Genomic DNA, 21,490 nt, shown 5'->3' with positions numbered 1-21,490 from the left:
CACAGCAATAAACTACACTATTTTAAATCACACTATGTAGTTTAAAACCTGTACTGCTACACAGCTCAAAGTTGCACATGCAGTTACTGGACTTAAGAAGAAGAAGCAGCAACCCAGAATGGCAGCATGGTCTCCCCAAACTCCTACTTCTCCCACCATTACAACACCATGTATTGGTGTGTAGCACTTGATCGAATTGCAAACACAGTTAATACTGTGCATTATTTGTTAATATGTGCCCACAGAGCAGAAATTGTTTTGGAAAAAAAATTAGGACAGTGGTTCCTCACAGTCAAAAGGGACTGTAGTGTAGATTCATCCTACTCTACCCAATACCTAATTTTCTTTTTCCATCTTTACAAATGATCCTGCATTGTTATTTAAATACTTAATTTGTGCTTTAAGATGCTGAATTGCAGACCGGAAGGTCAGCAGGACAGCAGTTCGAGACCCGAGTGCTGCGTGACGGAGTGAGCTCCCGTCTTCAGTCCCAGCTTCTGCCAACCTAGCAGTTCGAAAGCAAGAAATTGCAAGTAGATAAATAGGTACCGCCTCGGCGGGAAAGGTAACAGCGTTCCGTGCACCTCGGTGTTCAGTCATGCCGGCCACATGACCACGGAAGCGTCTTCGGACAGCGCTGGCTCTTCGGCTTAGAAATGGAGATGAGCACCACACCCTAGAGTCGGACACGACTGGTTGGGGACACCTTTACCTTTATAATTTATTTTATCTTAAGGATGATAACTTATGGTTATACACAGTAAGCTTGAACTTGGGTTATAACTCCATTTTAAATTCTACTTTAAAATATTTAGTAGCAGGAGAAATAATAAGGTTTTACAGTTTCACTGTTTCCGCATGGGTTCCCTAGTAGAAGTACAGCCAAATGGAAGAGTAAAACAGGAAGAATTTCATGAAAGAGTCATAATCTTGGCGTTTAGGGTTAACTGTCAGTGGTTACTCCCCCCACTGATCCTGCTAGAGCATTTATATTAGTACCTGCCCTCACAGGGAAGCTTTGGTTTTAAACATAGATATTTTGAAGATCAGATAGTTTCCACTCAACATAGTATCTTGTATTTTTTTTTCTTCTTCGCCCCAAGGACACGTAAAGGTGATGATCACATAATGACTTGATTTGTCAACCTTATTTCTGCAAGTGAGACCTGCAACAAATAGTAGTGTGGAGTGCTACTGTTCAGTGTTCCAGTCAGCTGTGCTCTCCATTCTCCTCCAGAATATGCTGTTCCATTCTCCTTCCCACCCAGTTTGTCATCCCCCCTCCCCTTACTCAGTCTGCATTCCATGGCTACTGAGCATGCTTAGTCCTCATTGAGCTCTTGGTGGGGAGGGGCTTTAGAGGTTTTTTTCTCCACCAGATTTTTTTGTACTTCTGCAAACCTTGGGCTCTACCAAGCCTGCACCCACTATTCTTACCTACTACTATCCTTGCCCCAAGAAGCTTACCATATGAATTTCAGTTGGGAAAACAACAAAAGGAGAGGAAGATAGGACATGGGCAAGGAAACCAAGGCATGACTTTGAACAGTTGCAATTACACATATTTAGGCTTCATTTAAGTTTAATAGTGACACTGCTCTTTGCACAAAAGCTTGCTGAAGTGTAGTTGTTGTTTTTTTTTTAATTTCCAGGTGTTGCATGGCAGTTCTTGCAGCTTGGTAGCAGAGGACTCTTTGCCCTTTGTATAGACCAAGGTGAGTAACTCATAGAAGAGAGCTGCTATATAGAACAATAATTTATGTGCCAGCTCTTCCTCATTGGTGTAACTGCGCAGAATTTGGAGATTCATTCCATCTCCAGTGGATGTGTTGCAATTTTGTGATTGGGTAGTTTTTACAAGCTGTGGAAGATGCACACTAGTTAGCTGCAACTTTCTGTTCAAAATTCAGCAATGAAAATGTTGAATACTTTCCATTGTATCTGCAGACAGAGAAATGTGTGTGATCTATCCAGTTCACTTTTTAATCAGTCCAAATAGTGTAAGGGGCAGATAGTAAAGGAAGTTTTTTCATTTGGTTGAGCAACATTTGTGTTTTCTTTATGCCTGTGTATCTTTTAACACAATGCTTTGGATGCATTTATAGATCCAGTTCAGACTATCATATTTTGTCTTACTATACCAAGATTATTACCAGGTAATTGTAGTCCTCCAGTTAATGGTTACTTGGAGGTTTCCTGGTTTGATTGATATGTGCTGCAAAGGGAGGAGGGAAGTGACAACATGCATAGGCATGTGTGACAAAAGGCTCGTGCTTCTCAGTTTATTAAGCCAAACTATAATAGGAATGCAGCATAGAATAATAATAAAAAAAAACCAATGCCAACATCAGTATTATTTTTCTAAAATATTTATTAATAGATTTCTAAACTGCCTTTCAGGACTTAAAGCCCTCTTAAGGCTGTATACAAACAAATAGAGCATAATAATACAATAATACAAGTATATAATCATCTTTCTTAAAATATATATTCAACCACCTCTAAAATGAACAGCACTAAAATCCACTGGACAAGAAATTAATAAAATGCAGACTGCAATGTAAAACATCTTCGAAGTTTTTTTTTTTAAGTAATTTATAATGATGAAGTTGCATGAACCTTGCGGGGACTGAATTTCACAAATGTGGGGCCAGCTGCTCCTGGTACTTGCCAATCTAACATCTCTTAAAGATGGGTCTGAGAGTAGCGCTCCATATATTGATCTCAGTGCATGGGGAAGCTTGTATGGGTTCAGGTGGTCCTCCAAATAACCAGGTTCCAACCAGTTTAGGCCCTTTAAGGCTGAAACCAACACTTCAGATTGGGCCTAGCAACAAATAGACAGCCAGTGTAATTCATACAGAATAGGTGTAACATGTTCCATTTGCCTTGCTCTCTCAAGCAACCTTGCTGTGATGTTCTGTACCAATTGAAGTCTCTGAACTGTCTTTAAAGGTGGCCTCATATAGATCACATTGCAGTAATCCAGCCTGGAGGTAAAATAGAAAAACCCATGTTAAGTGTTATAATACTGTGTTTCAGGAAGACATTTTAATAATAAGCTTACTGAAAAGTGAGAGAGCTTATTTAGAACTGTTAACAACAGAGCTGGAAAAACAGTGAATTTCTTGGAGCCAGCATCAAACATTTGGCTGTCCTAAGAGTTCCATATTTAGTTACATTGGGGAGGAAAGCATTGCTTTTTTTGCCATAATAAAAGAAATTACCTTGCATTAAGAAAATATTTGAACAAAGTGCATTTTCATTTTAAATGGTCAACAAGGTGTGATCAGAAGGTCCACTGTGGGATGGTTTTTAAACTTTTAAGAAGGCAGAAATAAGATAGATCTCTTCTAAATACTATTTGTGCATGTTAGAAAAGTGGCTACTGTCCAACTATTGACTCAGTCCCCTGATTTGTAAATATGTTTAGCAAGATAAGCTACCGTCTGCATATCTAGAACCTCAGATTAAATTTTTCTTTAGTATTCATTGCCTAATTCCAGAAGCTTTAATAGACATTCCATTATTTGGTTGCTCTAAGGATTAAAGCCTGTTTGTCACATTTATGTGTGCTTTTTCTGCATATAAATTATCAGCATGGGAAAACTGAGACAAAATCTAAACTTATCAAGGCTGTTCAGAGCATGCTACTGCTTCCTTTGTAACTAGATAACTCTTTCCCCTAAGAGGATGAAATTCTGACACAGGTTGTTAGAACTAAATTTTAAAGATGGATGAGATTTGTTAGATCTTACAAAGGATTCTGTTATATTAGTTCTTCAACTGCAGCTTAAAAGTACTCAGCAGTGACATTTTTTTTAAAAAAGGGCGCAATCCTGTGCATGTTTAGACAGAAAAAAAGTCCTACAATTCCCAGCATGCCCCAGCCAGCTATGATGGTTAGAGAATGCTAGGAGTTATAGGACATATTTCTGTCTAAACATATATAGGAATGTGCCATAAATATTTTATTCTTAGTTTTTCATTGTACTACGTGTTTTAACATAGGAGCCCTTCCATATACCAATCATCTGTCCATCTAGTCCAGCAATCTCTTCCCAACAGTGGCCAGCCAGATATCTCTGGAAAGCCCCCAAACAGGGCATAAAGGCTATAACCTTTCACAGCCATTTGGTATTCAGAGGTATCTTGCCTCCTAATTATGGAAGTTCCATTTGGAAGTTCCATGTGGGATGTCATGGCTTACTAACTCTCTTGAGCATAAAATCCTACTTTAGCAATCCTAAAATTAGGATAGCCCAGGCATTGCTAGACAATTCATAAAAGAAATATGTTGTTCTCTGCCACTGAATACTTTTATGGCAGGGGTGGGCAACATGTGACCCTCCAGATATTTTGGCCTACAACTCCCATGATCCTTCACCATTGGCTATGCTGGCTAGGGCTGATGGGACTTGTAGGCCAAAACATCTGGAGGGCAACAAGTTGCCTACTGTTGCTTCAGGTGATAATGTGTATTACTTACCTCAAAATGTAGATCTACATATACCTTTAGCGGCTGCTTAAGGTCTTTTCTCCTTTCTATAAGCTGTCGAACTGCTGTTAATTTAAATAATTGTTAATAAGTCCAGTCCAGTTTTAACACTCCATCATAGCACTGAGTGGTTTAACCTGGGTGTCTATTTTGAGTTGTCTGGAAATTCGTGAAGCTGTCACTGGCTAGTTAATCTTTGAAATGCGTACACTTCTGTGAGGATTAGGAATCCAAATGTAAGTTTAGATGATGTCCAGGTCAGATCGCTGTGTCACTTATACAAATAAGATGTGCCCTTGAAATGGTCAGAGAACAATGGCAAAGCTCTCTGAGTCAGGCTGTGTAGTACCTACTTATTAAGGGAGGAAGAGTGACATCACAACTCCTAGTGAGCTGAAACTGTCATGAGATGCTAAACCATTTAGATAGGGTGAGTATTCAGGCAGGAGGACTTTGTTAGAATCTTACTAATTCAGGGGTGGGCAGCTTGTGGCTCTCCAGATGTTTTGGCCTACAACTGCCATCATACCTCACCATTGGCTATGCTGGCTAGGGCTGATGGGAGTTGTAGGCCAAAAGTTTGGCGGGGCACAAGTTGCCCGCCTCTATGCTAATTGATTCAAACAGATTGCAGTTACTACCAACCCAAATGTGGGAAAGTTCAGACTCAATTTAAAAGTAAGGCGGGAAAGGCTTAATGAATCTCCCCTTCAGTTTAAAGGATTGCATAGTCTAGAAATCTGGACACTCTGATATTTTTATCTCAGTTTCACAAACATTTTGAACTCCCCTGTCCCTCCCTTAACTTGCTCTACCCTTTGTGCTTCTCCAACCAGGTTATGCAGGTGAGTACTTGGAGAGGTTTGTGTGTTTTTACACGTGTATAGTTAATCTAAAACTGGCATTAGATGAAGGAAAGCCCAAGACATCTTTGATCCTTTCCTAAAACACAAGCAACCGTCATAAGGATAAAGCTGCAGCTCTTTTTGAGAAGAACAGGGGTGTTTTGAAGGAGCTGTTTTGCTTCTTCCTTGGAAGCGACTGTAGTGTTAATGCCAGACCTCTTCTATATAAACACCCCCTTGGCAGTGGGATCAGTTCCATAGTCTGAGAAGCTGGGCTTTATAATCAAGGTGGATGCAATATATAATACACAATATGGGTAGGTTTACTTGTATACTGTAATTAATTTTAAAACTTTCCCTGTGCATTTTTGGTTCAGAGGGTAACCAAACAAGTTCAACATCTTGTTTTCTGGTATTATGGAGATTATTTTGGAGTGCCTTGATTCTGATATTTTTTATAATGCTAAACTAGTGCAGCTATATTGGTACATGTTAATTATGTCTTGCACATATGACTTCATTTTTGAAGAGACACTTAAATCAGTTTTTGTGTGTGTTTTGCAGTTGCCATATGCATCATCCCTGGCCTGCATTAATTTATTTTTAATTGTCAATCATTTTTACATATGCAAATAGTATTGCAAATAGTGTTGGTGAGGTTGCCTAGTATTCAGAGACAAGTTTAAGGAAAATGTGTATCTAGTTTCAACTAGACTCAGAAGTAGGGTTGTGAGAAGTATTGTTAATGCTGGTGAATATTAATGAACCAAGGCTATAGGTGATCCTATAGCCCTCTTCTGATTTGTTGGCTTTGGTTAAGGATTGGGAGACATTACGTTTGCAGCTTCCAGTTCCTAAGGTTTTCCATGTAGTAGTGATAGATGCTATTTCAGCTGTGGTAGTAAGGGCACATAGATATGGAACAGAATTGAAAAACTCTACAGCAAATACTTTACTATGCAGTTTGATCACTGAACAAAACCAAGTAATGTAGCAGTTGGATTAAATATGAGAAAATTCAGCAGTAGATTAAGTATACTTTGGGCTGTTGTGGTGAAATACTTGGACTTCTCCATGTCACTAAAAATAGAGCTCAGTAGACCCTATTCATATAGTACCAACCTGGCTTTTGTTTTGACTCCTCTGTATAGTTTTCTTAGGGAATATATTTATTATAGTGATTTATATCCCACCCTTCAACAGCAGCTTACCAAAATGTAGAATTGCAGTAAAAAAAAATTAAAACAAAAACTTTAGATACCGCACTTATTTGATTATATTTTTTAATCCAAACTGGAAATGTTTCAGTGATGTTACAATTAGTTTTCATACATTGACCTACATTTGTTCTAGTGATAATGCTTTGCCAATTAATTTCTTCTTATATGAGGTTTGATTAAAACTTATTCTGATGGATGTACTCTATCAACATTGATTAATATTGGGGTGAAATGGAGAGTGTATGCAACTGTATGTAGGATGCCTATGTGGTGTTGGTGATAGAGAGGTATGGTGATTTTGTACAGACATCACTTTTGCCTCAAGGTGGTAACTAGCATCATGAAAAGGTAAGTCATTACTGGTCACTCTGTAGGTGTGACTACTTGTACTTTTAGAATTGCTGTTCATGCCATTAGTGGGAAGTTCTGTATTATCCTGTAGCATAGTATCGGTACTTAAAGAGTATTTGTTTCCTTTTTTCAGTGACTCTTAAAACCTCTGGTGAGTTTCTATAGGGAAATGTGAAATCTCATGAGATAGGATCTTTCTTGAACCTCCCTTGAGAGCATTTCAGACCAGTGCAGAAAGTTATGCCCATGGTTACGTGCCGCTTCTCTTGTGCAAATGATATTCTCAGCAGTGAGACTTTCTGTTCACAACTGGTTTCATTTCTGAGATCTTTTCTCCTGTAACCTTATATCCTATCATGGCCCTGTAAAGCCCTGTCTTCCCTGATTTCTTTATAAGTAGTTGACTTGAGTAGGCCCACTAAGATAAGAATGTGAACCAGGGATGACCAGCTTCTACATTTTATGGGGCTACTCTGTTTCTCTAGATACTAGTCTTGGGGCTGGTACAATTTATTCCCCCCCATGAATGGTCAGGCTGTATCTTTCATTTAGTAGTAAAGGAGCTATTGATATGGAGCAATTGCTCTGATGGTATGAGATCATTATCTTGTGGGGCATCTCTAATTCCTGTGCTTCCTGAAAGATCTTCTTAATGGGTAGATCTTGCTTTTCCATGATACAAATAAGAGCAATACAATCAACTTTATATCAGATACATATGAAGTATTAATTGTTTCACAGTTACCATACATTTTAAATTTTGTTACGCCAACTCTGGACAAGATACAGTTGCTTCATGGACTGATCTAGTTAGTGATATGTCTGTTACCCATCCCTGCTTTACACTATAATTAATAAATCTTCGCTGAAAGCATGATTGGGTAAAATGATTGAAAAGAACACCCCCCGCCCCATACAAGAAGGAGCTAAGTCAGCTGAGAATCATGAAGCTTGTTATAACACAGGAGTGTTTGTAGTGTTGCATGGTCTTTGTTGAAAAGCAATCTTGTGGGTAACTCGAAGGGCATCTTCCCAGGAAATCCCATAAGGCTTATGACAGCAGCAGTGCAGCCACATTAGGGAAAGGTGGTTTCTGTGAAAGACAGAATGTATGGCTGTCATGGCAGCAACCAAGTAAATTAACCCATGAATTGCAGGGATGCATGCCGTGTGCAGGGAAGTGTCTTGTTTGCATTAACAACTCTTGCATGCTGCCTCTGAGGGTTGTTTCCATGATGTCCAAACAGGTGTTGTTCATGGGTGAAACTACCCCAAGTTAACCAAACAACAAGCTATGGGTGGTTAACCTGGAGTTGTTTAACCCACAAACAAACCCAAGTGCCCCTATTTGGAAGCCACAAAAACAACTCTCAAAAGTGGCATTTGAGCACTGTTAATGCAAACAGGTAGTGGCTCATGAGTGGCTTGGGCACAGTGTATGTCCCCACAATTTGTGGTTTAATTAACCCAAGCTTTGCCACCGCATGCTGCCAACATGTCCGAACAGGACCATTGTCTTACTGAGAAAGTTAAATGTTAGAGAGGGGATGGTCAAAGTATGGTTTGGAAGTAGTAGAAAATTTATAGAAATTGGTGAAGAACCCCTGTTGTACATGTGAACTAGTATTGCTACAGAGAATAAAGGGATTTAATTGTATGGTATTCCACATGCCTGTTGTCTTATTTTAAATTGACTTGCCTCAACTGTGCATGCAGTGCTAACACATCATCAGGCCACAGATCCCTGGCATACGAACTCTGCACACATAAACCCTTTGCACCTGCTTGCGTGCAGGGGGGTGGGGGGAAGTACAAGTGGGGAGTGGATGTGGGTGCAGAGCAAGCACCACCCCTAACATCCGTGCCCTTGCCGCTTCAGTCCTTTGCCTCCCTGTGCTGAGCAGGAAGATCTGAAGGAGGCTTCTCTATTCATGTTCAAGCAAATGTCAGTAATAAGCCTCCTTCAGACTTTACTGCTCAGCACAGGAAGGCCAAGGACTGAGGGGCTGGAGATATGGGACATGAGGCTTGTGTGTGCACCCTCATCCCCTCCCCACTTTTACCCTCAAATTAGCAGACTGAATGCCTGCAAAAGGCTACAGGCAAGACATCCAAGTTTAATTGTTTCCATGTAATGATGGAATGCTGCACAAGTAATACTTTTTTTTTCTAATAAAGAAAAATGAAATAATAAATGAAAAATGAAAATGTTTTGATGGCACATTGAGATTAATTTTTAAGAAGCTTTTTATTACAAAGTGGCATAAGCTTTTACAGGTGACAACCTCCTTTGTCAGGTGCTAAGATGGAACTGGTGAAAGCAAGGTGGAAATGTCAGTTAAAAGTTGACATTCTAAAAGTCTTAAAGGGACAGTAACAGTAAATGTTACTCAGAATCTTTATAATGTGCATAGAAACCATAATCTCTGTTAATATACAATTAATGCAGACAATTTTCTGTATGAACTCTAGTTCAACTATCGTGTTTTATGCATCTACTTCATTCTATCTGTGTTGTTTTTTCTTTCTTGTGCACACCTGGCATTTAAATTAGGCTGCAATAATCTGATCATAGTGATTACAGTAATGCTCCTTCTCAGATAATTGAGGTATATACTACATAACATCCCGATCAATTGCTTATGGCTAGATAGAAAAGGAACTAATTGAAAGTGGCCTTAAATTCCACAAAAGGAATGTCAAAGTTATTTGCTAGATTCCTCCCCGCCCCCGGTTGGAGGGAACATCTTGGGATATCTAGTCTAGCAACAGTATTCTTGACAGATCTGCATCTAGTTCATCGTATTACATTTTTATTCCTCTTTTCCTCAAGGTAGTATATGTGGCTATCTCCTCTGTTTTATCCACACAACTAGCCCTGGAGATGGGTTAAGCTGAGAGTAACAAGTCCAACAAAGTCACCAAGTGAGCTTCATGGTTAAGCATTTCAGCTTCATCCTGCAGCGTCCTGGGAATGTGTGGTGGTTATTTATGAAAATGGCATTCCTCTAATGTAATTGCAATCTAGGATCAAACTAACCCTGTTATTATCTTCATTTAAAATCCTTACTACAATCTACCTATATATTCATGCATGTACAAGTGGTGCTTTTGACAGGGGAAAGAGGCAAAAACACCTGTGGAACTCGGTTTGCCATAGTGGAAGTCCATAGATATTCTGAGCTCTTGATTGTTGCATTGTATTTCAAGTCTTGTTTTTATGTACTTATTTGGATATAAGTATTTTTAAGAAGTGATACTCAGCTTCAGATCATTGTTCCTTTTTTTCTGGGCTTATTTCACATTCCCCCAGCAGGGAGATGTAAAAGTTTAATTTCTGACTAATAAGGTTTGATTCTGTAGCCCTGAAATCTGTGACTGTACTAACTAAATAGGGAGCTTTATCAGACTTGATATTCTGGACTGAATTACAATTTCTACTGTTTCCTTTTAAATGTGAATGACAGTGGTCCTGATCCAACATTGCCTAATTTGCAGTCTTGCTTATTGATGCTGTCTCTCTCCCGCACCCAAATTTCATTGCAAGCCTATTTATCTTTGTGTGTGTGTGTGTGTGTGTGTGTGTGTGTGCTATAATCGAGCTTTTGTTATAACTGCTGTATCCTCAAAGAATTGGAAAATACCTTGGGCACTAAAATAAGTTACCAGACTGCAAATGTTTACCAGATGTCAGATATTGCAAAGTTAAAATGTGTGACTGATACCTAGATTGTATTTTTAACATATTGTGTATGTTTTTCAAAAGCTGTCAGAATTGGGCCAGTCTTTCTAAGATTAATTGAATCAGTCAGAGAATTGGAAGGTACCTTGGAGGTCATCTAGTCCAGTCGCCTACTCAGTGCAGGATGCAACTGTGGCATCCCTGACAATATGTCTGTCCAGTCAGTGTGGAATGTTTGTTTAGTGAAGGAATGTGGGTGGCTGAAATAATAGTTAAGTATAATTATTGTTGCGGGGTGGGGGCATCTAGATCAAAAAGGGACAAGTCATGCCTTACAACAGAATATTGCAATGTGTAGTGCTTCTGTTCAGGGTCCCCAGCCACTCTGTTCCAGTCCCTTCTTCCCGTTTTCCATTTTCCCCCAACAGTCAAGAAACATTTTCTGTACTACTGAGCATGTTCAGTCCCCATTAGCCTGTTTTGGGTTCCCTCCCTCTCCATTTTGATCTTTTTCTGGGGTAGTGGTCCAATCCCTGTTGCATTAAAATTGCTGATATTTCCATTAATATCAATCACCGCTCTCACTTACATCGCTGGGGACATTTTAAAACAACTTCTCAGTGTGAACCTGGAAGTGACAAATGCAGACAGTGAGATGGCTCTTCCTACCTTTCAAAATACCTGTACGTCTCTTCCTTCTGCCTTTCTTTCCAGTCACTCCACTCCATTCCCCTCTCCCACCCTGTTAGTATTCCCCCACCCCCGCTCCACATTTGGTGCCATGAGTTCTTAATAGAGCTCCCCCCTCCCTTCCCTCTTAAGTTTTTTTCCCTAAAGGATTTACGGTGTATGAAACCCAAATTGGTGCTGATTTGGCTGCAGCTCGAATTGATGCTTTCGAACTGTGGTGCTGGAGAAGACTCTTACGAGTCCCCTGGACTGCAAGGAGGTCAAATCAGTCAATCCTCAAGGAAATCAACCCTGAGTGCTCATTGGAAGGACAGATACTGAAGCTGAAGCTCAAATATTTTGGCCACCTAATGCGAAGAGAAAACTCTCTGGAAAAGACACTGAAGCTGGGAAAGACTGAAGGCAAAAGGAGGAGGGGACGGCAGTGGATGAGATGGCTGGATAGCATCACCGATGCAATGAATATGAACTTGAGCACGCTCCGGGAGAGAGCGCAGGACAGGAAGGCCTGGCGTGCTACGGTCCATGGGGTCACGAAGAGTCGGACACGACTGAACGACTGAACAACAACAACAACGATGAGCATGGGAAGACTTGAAGCTTTAGAATATAAGAACAGTGGTTGAATCGGCCTTCTAAACCTCTTCTGATTTTTTCCACCCTTGAGCTCTATACTAGCCCAGAGGCAGCCATGTCTTTGGCAGGAATATATGTGGTGATTGGAATTAAGTGGCTGGGACTCCTTCTAACAGCTGCTTTATGCAGAGTTCCCATTAGCATCTATCTAATTCCAGCTGCTATTGTACTGAGAATGTTCTCTCTCTGGGCAGTGTAGAGCTGCAGCAAATGCAGACTAGCTTTCTTCTTCTGCCTCCTTAGTTGCAAGAACAACATTCAGGGCTACTCTTTTCCACTCCAGTGTTTTGAAGCACTGCTTTAACCACAGAAATCATCAAAGCTACTGGATTACTTTATTTCTCACTATACTGTACTCTCTTGTGATTGTATTTGTCAAAATATTCTGAAAGAACAGGAAAATACATACATCTGTCATCTTTAAGCTGGTTAATTTTGATGGGCAATAGCAGACTTGAAAATAAATCTATGGAAGTTAATGGTCCATATAACTTTGTATTGGCCTGCTTGCCCTTAACTTACTAATATCAGTAATTTTGACACGTGAACCTGAAGAGAAAATTATCTCTTCCAATTTATAAAAAATGTGTTTGCTTGCTTTGCCTATAGGCAATCCTTACTTTCCAGAAGACTGTAGGTGAGTGTCTATTTTTAATTCTGGCAGTAGCTACAATGTCCCTGTTATCAGATTTCTTCCTTATATACCTTTTTGCAGCACAAGCTGAAGTGGAGAATTGCATGATACTGAAGTTGGTTACTTGTTCCCGGTTCCTTATTTGTGTGAAAGTTTGAAACGGAGCTCAATCAGTAAACTGAATAAGGACCCAAACTTTACATCTCCCTGCATATAAACTATAAACATATAAACAGGCATTTGGGGTGGGTTAGGGTATTTTAGAAAATGTTTTTATTGTAGAATTTTATTGTTTTATTGTATGTTGTACATCGCCCAGAGTGGCTGGGTGACCAGCCAGATGGGCGATTAATAAATTAAATAATAAATAAATAAATAAATAAATAAATACTAGTAACCAACTTCAGCATAATCAGGATTGCCCCTCATCAACTGTCTTTCAGTGCTGTAACTCTTTCCATATGTTGTTAGCTGCCTTCCATATCATTGCTTAGGCTGCTCCGTTGCTTGTACTGTTGCTTTCCCACTTCCTCTTGCCACTGTCCTGCAAAATGGTCTTATCTGTATTCTAATCCCAAATGGTTAGAAGTCTTTTGGGGATAAGAGAGAAGATGCGGACCTGAATTGCACATGCACCTGCCTCTACCTTGCCAGCATTAAATCTGCTTTATGTGTAGCCTGCTTGTCGCTCTTTTAATTGTAGAGATCTACCATTTGAGGCTAAGAAAAGGGCTTGGAGCTATGCATGCAGCCATCTCAGGTTCTGTCTTGTAGCCTTAACACTAAAAGTGGGAAGAACACTGTGTCTGGAGCCAAACCTCTTATATGTATTTATTTTGTAAGTGCCTGAATCCCCCCCCCCCCCAAATTCAGTTTTGACTTTCTCTCAACATTGAAATAAGGAGCCATTAGTTCAAGATACCAGTTTGGGTGCCATCTTGAATTCTGAGCTTCCAGTTGAGAAACCAGCTTGGGAACAGTGATTTTCAGATGTAGCATGGTCAAAATCTTAAAACGTCGGTTCCCAAAAATTAATGAAACTCCTCTTGCATTCCATTTTGGGGAAATGAGCTGAGGCTATATCTATTTTCAGAAAGTGCATTGTTGCAAACCTAGATTGGGGGTCAGGGCTGTCCTCTATGTAGTCTACTGTCATGGGAATGAATCTGTAGGGGACTTCTTAAATATAATCTGGAAGAAAGGTTCCTGAAGCTTCTTGTTCCTTGAACAAAGGTCACTTTGGGTGCATGCTTTTAATTTTTAAACACGAGACTGTTTATTATTTGCTTACAGTGGATTATAAAACACACACTCAGAAACAGGTCCTCACAACAACTCCAAGCCAGAGCCTCAGTTAATTGAATTTAGTACATTTGTGAATAAATGGTGATATGAAAGTGACCAGCCATGTAGTTATAGGGTAACTCTTCAGACCTGAAGGGCAATCACATAGAAGAGACAAATACGTGTTTGCTGCTGCTGCGGAGGTCAGGACTAGATCTAATGGGCTTAAGTTACAGGAGATTTTGCTTGAACATTAGGAGAAATTTCTTAATGGTGAAAGCAGTTTGACAATGGAACCAATTACTTAGAGGGGTGGTGAGCTATTCGTTGCTGGAGGTCTTCAAGAGAGAGATGTGCAGATTTTGCTAAATCTGTTCCATCTGTATTTTGCAGATTGCTGGGCATCTTTCATTCTGTCTTGCACTCACTGATGGAATTAGATTTTTTGTACAAGAATTTCATTCATTTGCAAATATGGGCATTTGCAAACAAAATTGCGCAGATCCCCCCGCTGAGTAAAAAAATGGATCGCAAATTCACAGAATCCGCTGGATTCAGAAAAAGCCAGTCCACTGTGGAATCTGTGGGTCGGATTCATAGAAATCTGAACTCATTTGAATCCATTACAGATTTCTCCGATATCCCTACTTCAAGCAGAGGCTGGATAGCTCTAGTTCTGGATTTCTTGCATGGACCAGGGGGTTGGACTACTTGGCCTATAAGGATGCCTCTATGATTCTCTCTCCAAGTATTTTATGTTAAGGGATGTACTTAACATAATAATTGTTAAGCAATTTAAATTTTCAGGAATAAGAAAAATAATTATGTGTTTGCTTAGTTAGCAGCTTTTCCCAAATGAATGTTTTCCCTTCCATGTATTTCATTAAAATTGAGAAATTCCAAAGATACTTTATAATGATACTCAGGAAGCTGGTGCCACCCATTTCTGAAACTAACAAAAAGTTATAATGAGACTGGATTTGTTCTTAGCAAAGAAATAAGAAATTTAAACTTGATAGGATATGCTGATTTTCATAAATTTCCATTTGGTGTCCTGCCTTCTTAATATATTTCTAGAAAAAGGATATGATGACATAAAATTAAAATGCTTTCCACTCTATGTGTAATGCAGATGGGTTAACTTTCCTAAACTGAGCAGAATTGGCTAAAGTGGCTTCTTTTTTTTTGTAGGCAGTAGCTTTAATCCTCAAATTGGCTTCTTACATATCTAGGCTGGGATTTTGACCAAATTTTGTATATTAGCCACAATCCATCACAAAATTAAAAGAGTTTAAGCATGCTTTACATGGACTTAATAGGCTTACCTCTGTGTTGGATTGTAGCCATAACACCTGACAGAGTCCTATTTTTGAAGTTGAGTTTAAATAGTAGTTGCATTTTCTTAGAAGTGTGTAACTTGATTATACCTTCCAGTGCTTAGCTCAAGCAAGGGATATTGATTTAAATTCAGACATGCACGATTCTTGGTTGGTATAAATGTATAGACAAATGGGCAAACATTCACTGCAGCTGATTACTCCAATAGTAAAAACGTTCGGGAAACAAAAGCAGGGTACATGGATTTCCATTTTTAGGGATGCTCCTAAAGTTAGTTTCTTCATTAAATATTTTCATCCCAGTGTTGCAGAAATTGTGTTTATGTATACTTATGTATAATTGTGTATACTTGGATCTTCAAAGGATGACCCACGTATAAATTATTTCTATTTCATTAAAATTAAATTTCATTCCTGACAAGGAATCTGAAGATCAGCTTGCTTTCTGTTGCCAGGGCAGCATCCAAATCCTGCCAAGCTTAAAACACTTTTGACTGTCCTATTTACTGTTGGTAGGAAAGCAAAATAAAAGGGGAGGGGCAACTCAGCTATATCTTTAATCCTTTTAAGTTATTGGTTGATTGAAAAATGCAAACCAAATTATGGGGTCTGTGATGCAGACACTGTCAGATAGCACTGGTCATTATGGAAATATATCTTGCAATGACAGGCAAGAGGTGGCAAACCTGAGAAGGAAGATCCCTTTTCCACCCCACACAGTCTTTTAGTCTTCTAACTGATGGTCCCAAAGGATCCTCTGCACATTGGAGAAGGCAGGGTGGGGAAACTGAGGTGGTTGCACACTAACATTTCGCTTGATTTGTAGCCATTGGCTGAATAGCTGCACTACCCTAACCGTATTCTTTTATGTTTTAGGATTCTGGTGAAAGATGGTGGATCGCTTGGCAAACAGTGAAGCAAATACTAGGCGAATAAGCATAGTGGAAAACTGTTTTGGAGCTGCTGGTCAGCCTCTTACTATTCCTGGCCGAGTCCTGATTGGTGAAGGAGTACTAACAAAGCTGTGTAGGAAGAAACCAAAAGCAAGGCAGTTCTTCTTATTCAATGACATTCTTGTTTATGGTAACATTGTCATCCAGAAGAAGAAATATAACAAACAGCACATCATTCCATTGGAAAATGTAACTATTGAGTCCATCCAGGATGAAGGAGATTTACGGAATGGATGGCTTATCAAGACCCCAACTAAATCTTTTGCTGTGTATGCCGCTACTGCCACAGAAAAATCAGAATGGATGAACCACATAAATAAATGTGTTTCCGATTTGCTTTCCAAAAGTGGGAAGACCCCCAGTAATGAACATGCAGCTGTCTGGGTACCTGATTCTGAAGCCACTGTATGTATGCGCTGCCAGAAAGCTAAATTTACCCCTGTCAATCGTCGACACCACTGCCGGAAATGTGGGTTTGTTGTATGTGGGCCCTGTTCTGAAAAGAGGTTTCTTATTCCCAGTCAGTCTTCCAAGCCTGTGCGAATCTGCGACTTCTGCTATGACCTCCTTTCCACAGGAGAAATGCCTACGTGCCAGCCCATGAGATCAGACTCTTACAGTCAGTCACCGAAGCCTCCTTTAAATGATATATCAGATGATGATGACGACGACGATAGCAGTGACTAAACAGTGAAAGAGAATGTCTTGATGTTGCAATTGGTATTTGAACCTGAGTTGCTGTATGAATTAACCTCTAGTTGCAGGGTCTTCTGAGAGGCCTACCCAGCCATAAAATTTGCCTGAAATACCTTCAAATCTAATGTGCCTCAGTATCTGAATCTCCTAGATATATCATCACTTTTTTCTGCAGGGATAGACTGCTGCAAAAATATCATTTTCTAGCTTTGTATACTTGATTTCATCTTCAGGGGATGAATTGTTCCCCTTCCCTTCCCCATTCTTCCCTGGGGAAGATTAGAAAATCAAGCACAAATTCCTTTTTCTACCCACAAGCATCCCACATTGTTTTTACCATGATACCTTATGGCTTCTTTTTAATATTGGGGTGGGCTGGGGGAATTAAATCTGCATGAGACTGGTATTTTGGTTAGCAAATGAATAGAACTTCTAACCTGACTTTGAAACTGATGCTATACTAAGACCCTTTGTAACATAAACACATACTGCAATGTCATTAACTTTTAAAACTTTATGCAAGATGTCATATACCAAGCGGTGCCTTGTAATGACTGCACTGTTGCAGGAAGAAGCTAACCCATTGTACCCTCTGGCACGTGACAAACTAAAAAAATAGTTGGTGCTATTGACAATAATTGCTGTTGTATCATTAGGATTTGAGTAGTGAGGGCTGTGAGTATATCATTACAATGTGTGTTGTCCACCAGCCCCTTGCACAAAATAGTTTCCTCTAAGATGCTGTATGAGGACAGATTCAACACTGTTGTGGAATCCAACTATTGTGAGACCACATAAGTGTGGACTCCCACACCATGAATAAAACTGCTCAGCTTGAGGACTTCTAAGAAATTAGATATTCTTCAAATGGATTCAGTCTCTTGCTACTTTCAAAATTGTTTGAGATTATTAAATGTTTATAGCTATCGGGTATTAGTAATTGAGAACTGTATTGTCTCAGATCATGGTATTTGCTGTAATGTTTTTGATTTGATATTTATAAAATGTAATTCCTCAGATACTTCACTAACCTTTTTTAAACTTTAGGAATGGATTTCTTTTATAATTAGAATGTGTTTTAAAAGCACAACATGGGAAAATATCCCAATTGTCCATCCGAAGGAAAAAACTCCCCCCAAAGTCCATCCTTTGTACACTGCTGACCTCGAGATAGAAATGAACTGCAGATGACTTCATTTTAAATCTATACGTCCAGGACCAGGACAAATAGTGCAAAAGGTGTTTCCAATAAAGTATTTACTTTTTACTTTTAACACATTCTTTTCTATGATGGTGTCAATTTTCGAGAAATGTCAGATTTAGCTCTGTGAAGTTTTGTAAAACGCCAATACATATCTCTATTTTTATATTACTGTGGTATGTTTAATCAATTCATGTAGAAGTACCCTGACAGAATTGTGTGGGAATTCGGTAGCACCTGAGGGTTTATAAAAAATTTTGAATATTGTTTGTATTAAAAAGTTACAGTATCTAGATATTTGTTCATTAATATACAGTTTCTACACTTGTTGCCTCATCTCGCAATAATTGGGCTATATTTATTGAATAAACAGTCAATTCTGCATCTTGCACTAGTCTCCCATTCTGTACTCTGGCTGCTTTAGGACAGATATCAGTGTTGGAAAAAGTTAGATGAGGGGTACAATCCATTAGGTGACGTGGAGCAGCCTCCATTCACTTTGCAGTTTGCTTGGGAATCTGTTGGAGATCATGTAGCAGCAGTGTCAGGCAGATGCCTGTTCAGAGCTATAGCTTTCCAGCTAATATCCAAATACCTGAACTGTGCTAACAGGGATTAACTGCATTCATCTAGGTGGCAATCTAGAGAGCCACACATTCGCACACATTTTCTGAGAAGGTGCCCATACAGCTTGCCCTCCTGCTCCTTGAATTCCTAAGTTCAGAATAGTTTGGGCATCTAGGGAGAGCTTAAAAGCCCCATCTAGATTATGGTCAAAATGTTTTGATTGGGTTGACCATTTTGCAGTGTGCCAAATGGATATATAAAGACTGCATTCAAATGTAACGCTAAAGCATGGTTTAGCATTACAAGAGCAAACCTCAGTGAGCCTTGGGCTCATATGCTCTCCCCGCTCCTCCTTTGGTGTGGCCACAAGGAGATTGGAAGTTTCCTTTTTACATTAACTGCAGTTTAGAATGTTGTCCAAACTGGAAGTGTGCTTAATCTTAACTATGGTTAGTTGAAACTCTGTATAAAGCTGGCTTGTTTCAACAAAATGTAGTTAAGATTAACCAGTTTGTCTGAATTTGGATGACACAGCAGCTGCAGTTAATTTAAAATGCATGTTTCTTCTGCTGAAGGGATAATATGAAGATCTCTTATCCATAATGCAGATATAAACTATAAGGTACATCTTGATATAGTCAGCTTTCTTGTTCTTACCCTATATTGTGCAAAACACTTTGCATATTTGAATGCCAACTTATATTTGCCCAATTATCTTGTATGTTGCACAAATGCTTCAGCACTTTCTACCTGCAAGAAAATTTATCCTCCATTTGGCAACACGCTCTACCTACCAGCCCCTAACCCCATTGTTATTTGTGAATGAAATTCACTCTATGCTGCAATTGATCCCTGAAGCTGTTACCAAATTGACATTGTAGGAGAAAACAATTGTAGGTATAGAAGTGTGAAAATGCTGCCACTTCTGTGGCTCTGTTCACAATTTTATTGTGTAAAGTGAACTTTTGTCTTGTGTGTTAGTCAAACTTAAAAGGGCTTAATAAATGGTTTTGTAACTTTGTCAGACTGAACTGCTTTCATTTTGTGCATCTGAGAACAGCTTAGAATAAGCAACACTTTATTCCTTGCCTATATGGTATCTGAAGAGGAAGCGGGGTTAGTAGTGCAATGTAAAAAAAGATACCAGATTAGCAACACTTAATATTGTATTCGCAAATGCAACTCTGCACTTGAATATATTTTTTATTCAAAATGGCATACTTTTCAAGATTTTTTTCCAAAGCAACAAGGTGGTCATATTTCCCCCCTCAAAAATAAATTGCCTTTAATGTGGAAAATAACTCATGTGTTGCTGCATAAATAATGATAAAATAACTGCCAAGTGATTTGCTTTTAGCACACACAAAAAAATCCTAACTTCACACACATGCTGGCAGGATCTGATCTTGCTGAAGTGACCCAGGAAACAGATCTTGTGGTCTCAGTAGAAAGCTCACTGAAAATATTTCTAATGCTTTTATAATGAGCGGTATCTAATTGGACACTAGTGTTAAGGTAAATTATGTTGTGCTGGTGTACGGAGCCTCTAGTGTAATGCCAGTAGTGTTTGCTGGTGCAGTGGGGTTTCCAGAGTATCCTGTCATGCCAGCTAACACTGCTGGCATTGCACTGCAGGTCTGTTACGCTACTGCAACGTAATGGATGCTGCTAGTGTCCAATTGAGTACTGCCCTATATTTTAAATCTAACCAGTCACAGACATTCTCTGTTAGCTCATTGTGGTATGACAGTGAAATATGAGTTGAGATGGGGTTGAAAATTAAAAAGCAAGTATAATATCTCTCATCGTGTACTTGCAGTCTGTATATATGCTGTGTTATTCTGCCTACCAAATTTCAAGAGTGATAATGGAAAAGGAACAGAAAAGGGCAACAATGAAATACTATAATGCCAAAGTAGTCTGTAGTAAGGAATTGCAATTCATGCACTAAAGTGGTCTGGCACAAGACTCTTAGTCTTTCACAGTAGCGATAAATTCTAGCTTTTACTGAAATTGGGTCTGTGATTCTTCCTCTCCTTTCTGGAAGTATGGTCCCTTGAACTCAGTTCCTCAGAGAGGGGCGTGTAAGCGTGTGGTGTAAACTCTTAAAATAACTGGGAAGATGGGTGGGAATTAGTATAGGGGAGGGGAGGGGACGAGGAAGCCAAAGTTTATTTTTTCTTTGTAGGTCCCCAAGGCAATAGATTTTTAACCACACACAGTTGAATGGAGCAGAATGCCTGTGTGTCTTGAGAAGTTAATGCACACCCAAACACATGGCACTACTGAAGTAAACTCACCCTGATATAGTAGTCCAAGCACTGTGTGGACTAGTTGAGATTACTTTCTCCATATTAATGCTGCTATTTAAAACAAGGTGGGATGTGGACAGTCACTAACTTGTTAACAGCATTATCCCTAAGCGTGCACCTGTCCTGACCTTAATGTTATATATATAACTTGGCATTTTGGATCAAAGCGCCATAGGGCAGGGACAGAACAGGCTGTATTAAATAGTTGACCTGTGTGCCAGGATTGAAAGCAAAGGTGTTTGTTCCCACCACCACCCTGTTCAATAAGATCAACATGGTGTAATTGTGCCATGTGGTTCCTTGGGTGTGTCACAGGCTGCTATTTCAATTAGTATAATTAGTAATGTTTTGAATTTTCAGAAGCAAACATTTTTGCTTGTGTAAGTAGAGCATTTGAATCTCCCATGCTTGTCTTTGCTAAGCCCAGATCAGCTGCCGCTGCAGCATTTTTTTCGCTGCATACTCTTGCTGGTTCTATCATTCCAGCCAATTGGGGATCATGCAGTCAGCGTACTGATGACACACATAATTGTAAAGCCAGTTCAGAGAGAGGGCAGGAAGTATTTCCTTCACTGAATAATTGT

The 21,490-nt window shown here is 39.4% G+C and overlaps 2 protein-coding genes across 9 annotated transcripts in view; one reads left to right on the top strand and one right to left on the bottom strand.

Moving 5' to 3' along the window:
* The window catches only part of PLEKHF2 (pleckstrin homology and FYVE domain containing 2), a 52,651-nt gene extending 33,034 nt beyond the window's left edge, over positions 1-19,617 (top strand). For 3 of the 7 annotated variants that reach the window (XM_084849078.1, XM_084849081.1, XM_084849079.1), the window contains exons 2-3: positions 1,653-1,715; positions 16,054-19,611. In XM_084849078.1, coding sequence (XP_084705204.1) covers positions 16,068-16,817 — 750 coding nt within the window. In that variant the 5' untranslated portion in view covers positions 1,653-1,715; positions 16,054-16,067 and the 3' untranslated portion in view covers positions 16,818-19,611. Of the gene's footprint in view, positions 1-1,652; positions 1,716-12,536; positions 12,560-16,053 lie in introns of those variants that run through there. The other 4 variants (XM_084849082.1, XM_084849084.1, XM_084849083.1 and 1 more) reach the window with 3 other exon arrangements.
* Positions 2,362-21,490, bottom strand: part of CFAP418 (cilia and flagella associated protein 418) — a 67,537-nt gene continuing 48,408 nt past the window's right edge. For both annotated transcript variants that reach the window (XM_084849086.1, XM_084849089.1), the window contains one exon: positions 2,362-2,990. In XM_084849086.1, coding sequence (XP_084705212.1) covers positions 2,828-2,990 — 163 coding nt within the window. In that variant the 3' untranslated portion in view covers positions 2,362-2,827. The remainder of the gene's footprint in view (positions 2,991-21,490) is intronic.

This window comes from Heloderma suspectum, chromosome 4 (assembly GCF_057233095.1).
Source record: "Heloderma suspectum isolate Gila_16-S chromosome 4, 16-S_ref, whole genome shotgun sequence".
Taxonomy (NCBI): domain Eukaryota; kingdom Metazoa; phylum Chordata; class Lepidosauria; order Squamata; family Helodermatidae; genus Heloderma; species Heloderma suspectum.
The sequence above is the reverse complement of the archived record's forward strand: the minus strand, read 5'-3'. Positions and strand labels throughout refer to the sequence as shown.